Genomic DNA, 9,984 nt, shown 5'->3' with positions numbered 1-9,984 from the left:
GCTTTACAATATGATAGTCTCAGCTACCAAAACTTGACAAATTTTATAGATGATGACAATTCCAAGAAGATGCTGTACAAAGGTATTTGTTAATTTATTAGAAACGGGAAATTCCTATCTTACTGTTAGGTTGAAGTGTAAAAAACAACATCATTTTTCCAATTATAAGGCTTAAGTTAGATTTCAATATTGAATATATTTGGCAAAAATTTCATAATTGAGGCTACTAGTAAAAAAGGTCAAATTCTCATAGTGCAAGTTCCAGAAAAATTACTAAGTTAATCTCTAAATCTTGAATTTTCATTTTGTTTTGTTTAATAAAGGCTTTACTCTAAAAAAAAGTGTTTCATTCAGATCTTGAGTATTTTTAAAATAACTAATAATTAAATAGTAGAACTGTTATGGGAAACATTTATTAATAATCCTTATTAGTGTGGAGATACCAAATCTTGATGGGGGTAATATTCCAATATGGTGATAAGCAATTAAGTTTTTTAGAAGATGCTCAAGAATGACTAAGTTTCGAAATTGCAATTAAATTAAGGTTATCCAATATAAGTCCACAGAACTTAAGAGGTTACTTATAATTTGTTATCAAATAATCACTTAGCAATCAACAATTCACAAAATTTATTTATGCAGATAATAGCAAAATTAAACAAGCATTGCAGACAAAAGTATAGAGAAAATTGACTGCATATTCATTTAGAGTCTAAGATTGACTTCCATTGTTTTCCAAGGGATTTCTGCCTTATTTACATCAAGGAAACTAAAGGATTCTTAACAATGAAATATTTTTCCTAGAATAAGAGACAAAAAAAAGTCGACTTTGGAAGGAATAGGTTTCAAGAGATTCAACAAAGGAGATCTTTGTTCCTCAATAGGTAATTCATTCGGGAATTATTTCTTCTTGTGGAACTCTTACAGTTCTAAATAACTATTTATATGTAATATCAGAATATAATATGCATTATAGACCAAAATATCGCGAAAAGAGACTCAGTAGTAATAAGAAATATCAGGTGTGAGATTGAAGTGTCCAGGTTATATAATTATCCGTAAAGACCGTATATCACTAAGTCCAAATTATAAATGGAATTGATAAAAATGTGTTTGAGACAATTGATTATTTCTTTGTTACATCCATCAATAACACTTAAGGATTCTTATTAATGAAATAGTTTTCTTAGAGTAGGACACGAAGCAGAGTTGGCTTTCAAGAATTACAAAGAAGTAGCTATGGATGGAGTGTGAGAACTTTTTCTGTTCCTCATTGGGTCTTTCTGTCATTTTATAGAACTCCATAGTTCTTATATGGAGAAGAAGACTATGATTCCGTAGAAGATCTGGAGGAATTTATGTATAGGGAAAATGATTAACGAGATCAGAGATCTAGACATGAAGAGAAACTTGCACAATCAACCATCCTTCCTGTGAATTGGATATTCCTATCAACGGAAAGGATGTGGATCCATACATCCGAATGTTTTATAGGAAAGATCCATCTAAATGACCATGAATGAAATGTCTTTCGACGCAGTCCCAACTCCTCATTTCTCTCACCTCAATCCTTCTGCAGACTGCAGTGTAATGGAATTCAAAGTCATACCTTCTAGCGTCTATAGGTTTTGTGAGTCAAAAAGAAGTTGCAAATCCCCCTATATATATAGTCCCAGATAATATTATATATATAGCAAGGAGTAGTAGAAGTCTAGTTGTCCCTGTTAAGGCATTAAAACGCTTTAGGTTCGCCCATCGATCTGGCTATATGATAACTGTATGTATAAACTATTGAATATAAAGGAGAAAAAGTGCTACTCGTCTTTCAGCTGTTTACTAATACATAAATACTATATCTACTTATTTTGTTTAGTTAGACATAATATAAAATATCTGTTAGCTATGTAGGTTACCCGAAGATACTTAGAGTCTCTAAGTATCTTGGGTTCCCCAAGTTTAATTTATTATATCTTAGGTTCACCAAGTTTGATTTTTTATCAAAGTGATATTTTTTCCCATAGGTTCCGTGATTTGAGTTTGTGATCCTCCAGATAGTATTTGGACCTATTTCATATACTATAAACATCAAATTAAAAACACGAAGTGATGTCTCTTATTGAGTAAGTATGATACAAAATTTCAATCTTTAACTTCGTTTTAGAAAAAGTGCAATAAGTAATAACTCAGTGCTTATCCAACGAATTAATGTTGTTTTAGTGTGAAGAAAAATCTACTCTCGATATATATTGAAGGAACCTATTTAAAGTCCTAGATTCAGTTGTTTTTGGTATTTGTAACCTACCCACCTCGTAATTATTAATTAAGTATCTTGGTTTTGTGTTACTCGTTTCTCGTTATTAGAACAGTGTTATTGATTATTATAAATTCTAATGGGTTCTAGTTCTTTTACAAGTTCTGGAAAGTTAAAAAAGGATATTGAAGGTGCTCATAGGAAGAAGATCAAATTCCAATGTAGTCAATGTTCTAATTCTTTTACACAATCTGGAAGCTTGAAGAAGCATATTGAAGGTGTTCACGAGAAGATAAAAAAATTCCAATGTAGTTACTGCTCTAGTTCTTTTACACGATCTGGAGACTTGAAAAAACATATTGAAGCTGTTCATGAGAAGATCAAAAAATTCAAATGTAGTTACTGCTCTAGATCTTTTTCATACTCTGGAGACTTGAAAAAACATATTGAAGGTGTTCATGAGAAGATAAAAAAATTCCAATGTAGTTACTGCTCTAGTTCTTTTACACGATCTGGAGACTTGAAAAAACATATTGAAGCTGTTCATGAGAAGATCAAAAAATTCCAATGTAGTTACTGCTCTAGATCTTTTTCATACTCTGGAGACTTGAATAAACATATTGAAGCTGTTCATGAGAAGATTAAAAAATTCCAATGTAGTTACTGCTCATGTTCTTTTTCACGCTCTGGAAACTTGAAGACACATATTGATGGTGTTCATGAGAAAATAAAAAAATTCCAATGTAGTCACTGCGCTAGTTATTTTACACGATCTGGAAGCTTGAAGACGCATATTGAAAGTGTTCATGAGATGATCAAAAAATTCAAATGTAGTTACTGCTCTAAATCTTTTTCATACTCTGGAGACTTGAAAAGACATATTGATGGTGTTCATGAGAAAATAAAAAAATTCCAATGTAGTCACTGCTCTAGTTATTTTACACGATCTGGAAGCTTGAAGACGCATATTGAAAGTGTTCATGAGATGATCAAAAAATTCATATGTAGTTACTGCTCTAAATCTTTTTCATACTCTGGAGACTTGAAAAGACATATTGAAGGTGTTCATGAGAAGATAAAAAAATACCAACGTAATTACTGCTCTAGTTCTTTTACACAATCTGGAAGATTGAAGACACATATTGAAGTTGTTCATGAAAAGATAAAAAAATACCAATGTAGTGACTGCAATAGTTCTTTTACAAGCTCTGGAATCTTGAAGAGGCATATTGAAGGTTTTCATGAGAAGATTAAAAAATTCCATTGTGGTTCCTGCTTTATTTCTTTTACAGATTTAGAATGTTTGATGAGTCATTATAAGACTTACCATTGTTAGACATACAGAAGTCTAACTTTTTGAGACTTATTAGGAAAATATTTTTATATAGATTTCATTATGAAGGGAAATATACTGCCTTTATACTTTTATTTTGCTTCAATGATTGTGTGGTTTATTCAAAGTACAAAGTGGATGTCTTATTGTGTTTGCAATTTCCAATTGTCTTAAAATATCACTTTGAATATAAACCTTTCATAAAGGCTTAGTTTCTCTAAGTTTATTTATAATATTGATAGACCCTTGCTCTGAGTTGCTATTCAAAATTTTGCGACTCCGAATCATAAAAAATATACATATTCTCTCTGTTCCAAATCCATTTTCATCCGTGTGTAAATACATATTACTTTCTGCTCACACATCGGTCATGGTTATTACTTCATGAAATACAGATATACCTCATTACCAAAATTACATTATTTTGATCCTTTTAAGGTCATAAATGGGGATGTATAAAATTAATACCGTCAGTCAGATGTTTCCATTTTGTTCAATTTCGGTAACATTAACGGGGAAATATTTCATATAATTTGAATAAAACAGATTCTAATAACAAATCATATCCGGGCATTAATAGATTCGACTTTACTATGTCCCGGCTCAATTAATTTTATTTGCATTAAATTACATTATATTAATCCTTCAAAGCTCATGAAGTGTTGATATCCGAAATCGATAGTCTGTATGAAGTTTCTACTCTTTCTGTTTACTAACATATAAATACAAAATCATCGTTACGAATCAATTAGTAATTACATGGTCAAAGATTAATATTGAGGATATTACCAAGAGTTCTAATACTATCTGGAAGAGTACAAGCTCTATCTCTAATCAAGCAACTTGTTATGAAAACATTCTTATTTAAATGTAAATTCATATATATTTTGTACAATTATAAGGCTATAATATTTGTAGTAGTTGTATTTTTATCTCAACATGTCTTGGTATTTTAATTAACTCTTCCATTATGGAGAATATTTGAAATCCCCAAAAAATGTTATTGAGCAAAAAATGAGAGCTTGATTCAATGTATAGAATTTAAAGTCAAAGTAGATTTATTTTGAAGGGTTTTCCAACGTAAATGTTCAAAAACTATGAAACTAATTATTTAAACTCATGAATTTTTACTTCAAAAATAAAGTATCAGCTTCATTTTTGTGTTTGTACAAGATCATTCTATAGTAAGTTTCATTCTAATATTTAATTTATATGAAATATTGTTTTTCGATTGATCTTAAGATACTAATGTGATTAATTAATAAATTCGATAGCGTCGAAGGGATATATGTAATGGGTATTTGGAGTCGTTTAATTCACATGGTGTGGGTCAGAATCAAGATCAGCAAATATTATTCTAAACTATAAATTAAGAATAATTGATTATATTAGATGTGTGTAGTTTTAATGAAATTGTTTTTATTAATGTATTATTTTAGGAATGAGAATTTAAATTTAATTCAATTATTTAGGAATTCTGGCTCCCAATCTGAGGTATCAATATTTTTCGTGTACCAAACGGACTGTGTGAGTAAATATATGAGACTTTGCTCACTCCTGGCCAATCATCAGCCATAAATTAATACTTTATGGGAATTATATGTATCAAATTACATTATTTTGATCCTTTTCAGCTCATGAATGGGGATATAAGAAATGGATACAATCTGACTGATGTTTCCAATTGGTTCTATTTCGGCACCAAATATATGAATCTTATCCATCCCAATGAATCAATTAAATTATTAATGCAACATTAATGAGATAATATTTCCTATTATTTTAAACAAATTCATTGTAATTTTAATTAGAATTTAAATTGGAAGTGATAAATACAAAATATGCAATGGTTTTTTTTAGATATACGCATTTTTGTAAAGGTATTTCTAATCTGATGGAAATAAAAATATATCTACAGCATTTTCAAGTTTACAAATGAAACAATTAGTAAAACACCTATGGTTTTGAGGACCTGTAGTTGTTTTATGACAAATTGGACCTTAATGTAGTCAATAACCAGTAGTTGCATGCAATGTGGTTGTACAATATCCCGCGTTCCGAAAATGAATATTTAGCTCTACTAACAAGTTTCTGTTGCTTCGTAAAATATAACGAAATATTAAGTTCTTTGACTCAATGATTGACTTTGATTCATAAAAAATCACTTCCTGGGCATGATCGATTAATTTTTCACGAATATAGCTCATTCCGTATTTTTGTCACCGCCTCTCGGAATGACATATTGTGCATAAAATTTTAAAGGGATAAATCCTAAAAAATTCAGAAATATTACAGCTGTTAAAAGAAAATTAACCACATCAGCCTAAAGGAAACTATTTCAGGTAAAAACGATTAAATTTTGAAGTATATAGTACCTAACGTTTATGTACCATCCATTTTAATGACAGAGGGTATTTTTTTCACACGTCAATAAAATTACGGAGTAGGACAAATATTTTTATTCTTTTAAATGTTCCACTACAACAAATACCATAAATTAGGTATCAACTAATTAAATTACCAATAGTGTTAGCTAAATCAAGTCTGTAGGCCTTTCATATTAGTAGACATGGCTACATAAAGCCAGGCAATTATCGAAAAGTGTGAATTTTTGATTCCCGTTTGTCACTTGAGACATATTTTTAAACGGCCATTGTAAAAAGGTTATAGAAGGAACAACTAAACAAACAGTTTTATTATAAAGCCCTGGCCACTATCTATCTTTTAACAAAAATAATGGTCTTTTAAATATACATTATAGATTTTATAGGTCTACAAATTTGGGATTTCAAAATTTTTGTCATGCATAAATAGCCATTTTTGGGCAAAATTGGTCACAAATTCAATTTTTTTGGCTAAACCACACAAAATACAGGGTTGAAACTTAAAAAATGATAATGTATAAACATTTTTGCATTAGAAAATACTTATTAAACAATTATGCATCCTTATTTTCTACTGTAAATATTTGTTTTATACTTTTGGCAGTAAAACCGGTGTCAAATCTTCAACCATGTTATAAAGGAATTGAAATGGATACAAAAGAAAGGAATATCTAGATATTTTCATATTTGTATTAAATATTCACATTCTATGAATTTAAGGTAAAAGTCAGATTGATAAGAGGTATGAGTCAAACGTATTAAATTCATAAATCCGTAGAAATTTACAACAAATGGATAAAACATTGATATTTCCTTCCACTGCACAAGATATCTGAGGGATCCGATTAGTATTTAGATTTCTATAAATTGAATTAAAAAAAGTTGATTTAGGTACTACAATTCTTTATTGATAGAGACCTGAAGAAGTGCACTCCTTCATTGGGAAGGAGATTCCGGGAAAGAAACAATGAAGATATCCATTCATGACGAGTAGAGAATTTAAATATTTAAATATACCTAATTAATAATTATTTTATTTGAATTTATGAGAAGCGCGGAATTATGCTATAATTATGATATTAATTGTCACGGGTATGATGACATTGAAATCATACATCAATGTTAAGATAATGTTAAAAGTTATCATCATTGATAATGTAGTCTATTTGCTAGTTTACCCCCTAAAAATGGGATCACTCAAAAATACCAAATCGAACTAAAGTCCCTGGAGATGCATATTTTTTAAATAGGTTTTTCTTTAAAAAAAAAAAAGATGGAATATTTTTCAATAGTATGAACCATGAATTATGATATTCCTTATTATGATTTCTTAATGATGAAAAATGTCTCTAAACGATAATAGTCTCGAATTACTATAAGCTCAAATATTTCTGAAACCTGACGACCCAGAGAGAACCTGAGATCCGTTATAGATTTTTCGCTTAAAGGTAAATTATATTCTCGGATTAATTTAATTGGTGTTCCTCTGCGTAATTTATTATTAGTGTTTAAATAAAATAATATATAGCTGGGCTATCTTGTGAAAACTGTTATTTTTACAGAATAAGCTCTCACAAAAAGTGTTTCCAGCATCTTTCTACAGAAATGAGTTCACCAAGTCGAATTTATCATCAAAAATGATGTTATGTTACAACAACAGATTGTGTGATTTGAGTTTGTGATCCTCCAGATAGTATTTGAACTAACTCACCGTAGTCCTAGTCAGATTGTTACGCATTTTAAAAAAGGAAGTTATGTTGGCCCCATATGAGCTGCATATGAAACATGCTGTCCACCATTTCCCATGCAATTTACATTAATGTTACTGAGTTTATGTGCTATTTTAAGCTCACTAACATCTTGAATTACAAGTTTTTTTAAAAACCTATATCTTAATCTCAGCTGAACACCTGCCATCTCTTGAAAATGTAATAAATCCTTTATCTAACAAATGATTACGAGCTCTCTTTAATCAATGATATGAATTAGGAACTACATAAACATTACGTGAGGGATCTTATGGATTCATAAACGAATCACTTGCGTCATTTAATCACAATGATATCATAAATACATTTTCCGTGACCATCATGATTCCTCAAATTCACGTGAACCATGCCTTGGACGTCTCGAGATGTCCATGGTTTACGCACTCATTGAGCCCTTATCCTTAGTTATGAGTAAGGGTGATAATTTTGGTAAGAATAGAAAAGCGTGCGAGGAGAAGAGAAGAAATACTTATGGCATCATTGATTAAATAATTTACATCTTCTTCTATCAATCAAGAAAGTTATCATTCCCGCCTTTATTATTCAATATTAATATAATATTAGATGTTGATATTCGATAGAGAACTGAATAAAATGCCTATAATAACGTCGTCATCTATCTGGATTTATGAAAATTGAGGCCCAGAAATTTGGAAAATACTTACCGGATCAGAAACAGATGGTTTGTCGGATTTGTCGATATAAATGTGGCTTTAGTCCCCTGTCTAGAATTACACGGCACTCATTATCCTCGTTTCATATCAAGAACATGGATATTCATCTAAAAAATCAAGTTAATGATGAATACATCAAGTCAAACATTAACTCTGATCTCACAAAGATGCTTATTGCATGTAATATAACCTTATCCATTGCTAATCATCCTACGTTCAAAACAATTATGCAGAAATGCACGGGTAAATTCTTCCCTTCCCGAGGAACCATAATTAATTAATGGAGAATGTTGGTACTGATATCATTTATAGAAATACATATAAAAATGTTTTGAGTCATCCACACCAGAAATTGAACTCTGAATTTTGTACTATCTCACAGCAAGTATTCAATTTTTTTTTAAATCTAACCATAAAATATGATTCTATTTTAGCTAAACATATCAAGAATTACGATACACAACTCATTAAATGGCAAAAACAACTGCTTAAATGGTCACAACAACGGGGGTAGTAGCTTTGGATGGTTTGCAACTAGTTTGTCTGAGACTAGTTTCTTCACTTGAAGACTTGGGTATGATCATTAGGTTTTCCAATATTACATAGTCAATAAATCTTACTTTTTTATCACTTTAGGCTTAGCTATGGTTGATAGGCTCCAAGAAATGATGTTCAGAAAACTCATAAAGGCAAAAACAACTGCTTAAATGGTCACAACAATGGGGGTAGTTACATTGGGTGTAGCATTATAATTAGCAATTGTGTGTATCCTTCATGATAATAGTATGTTGTTATATAAGCATAAATAACGGGGAAAATATATTTTTTGATGCTCTTAATAAGGAGTAATATCGCCGGACATTACTACATAATTAGCTTTTGCTCTAAGTCTTTAAGATGGATTTATTTCTAACATTTTTTTATTAGTATATTTATTGTCTAATTTTATGATTTTGACATTTACTTTATTTTCTATCCTGTGCACAATTGTATATAGCAATTTCCACATGAAGAAGAGGGGTGATTATCTTTTTGATTAAACTCCACGTCTCGATTGTGTCTTGCAACCTAAAGTTATGACATATTTTAACTGGATTCCGATGTCAGAACAAGAAAATATTATTTGGATCAATCTACTATTTCAATATTCTGTATATATAATTTATTGTTATTAGTTATATGATTCCAATTGTTTAATTTGGTATATTTCACATAAATGTATGATGGTATATTTTTTAGTATGTAGATTATACTTAATTAAAGCCTTCTTTGTTAAACTTGGAACTTCAAATATATTTCAAAATACTCTACTTTGTCGTTTCATTATCTATTATTCTGAGAATAAGGTTCACAATTAATTACAATTTCATGGAGCGTGACGTTATACAATCTACTATAACGGATAAAAAACGTCTAAGTCAATTATACGTAGTATATCTTCATTAAACATTTTGCTAATAAATACTTTCGTTACACCCTCAAAAATCATAATAAAGCAGGCAGATGATAATCACATCAGTATTTTAAACAATGATACCATATGTATTTTTCCCCCTTCTCCTTGCACGCGCTT

General features: G+C 30.0%; 1 protein-coding gene across 4 annotated transcripts; it reads left to right on the top strand.

Moving 5' to 3' along the window:
- The first annotated feature begins 1,671 nt into the window (after window positions 1-1,671).
- Window positions 1,672-5,504, top strand: LOC121119649 (uncharacterized). 4 transcript variants are annotated; one of them, XM_040714381.2, is made up of 3 exons: window positions 1,672-1,777; window positions 2,022-2,120; window positions 2,414-5,504. In XM_040714381.2, exons 2-3 carry the CDS (start codon window positions 2,107-2,109, stop codon window positions 3,585-3,587), a joined length of 1,188 nt encoding a protein of 395 aa, XP_040570315.1. In that variant the 5' UTR covers window positions 1,672-1,777; window positions 2,022-2,106; the 3' UTR covers window positions 3,588-5,504. The 4 variants fall into 4 exon arrangements, 2 of the variants coding, with proteins under 2 accessions (XP_040570315.1, XP_040570314.1); XR_005864808.2 differs by lacking the exons at window positions 1,672-1,777; window positions 2,022-2,120 and having other exon boundaries at window positions 2,127-4,978; window positions 5,057-5,111; window positions 5,219-5,504; XM_040714380.2 differs by lacking the exon at window positions 1,672-1,777 and having other exon boundaries at window positions 1,859-2,120.
- The last annotated feature ends 4,480 nt before the right edge of the window (window positions 5,505-9,984 follow it).

The sequence above is a fragment of the Lepeophtheirus salmonis genome, chromosome 6 (genome assembly GCF_016086655.4).
Source record: "Lepeophtheirus salmonis chromosome 6, UVic_Lsal_1.4, whole genome shotgun sequence".
Taxonomy (NCBI): domain Eukaryota; kingdom Metazoa; phylum Arthropoda; class Copepoda; order Siphonostomatoida; family Caligidae; genus Lepeophtheirus; species Lepeophtheirus salmonis.
Note: the sequence above shows the minus strand (reverse complement) of the source record. Positions and strands in the feature narration are given on the sequence as shown.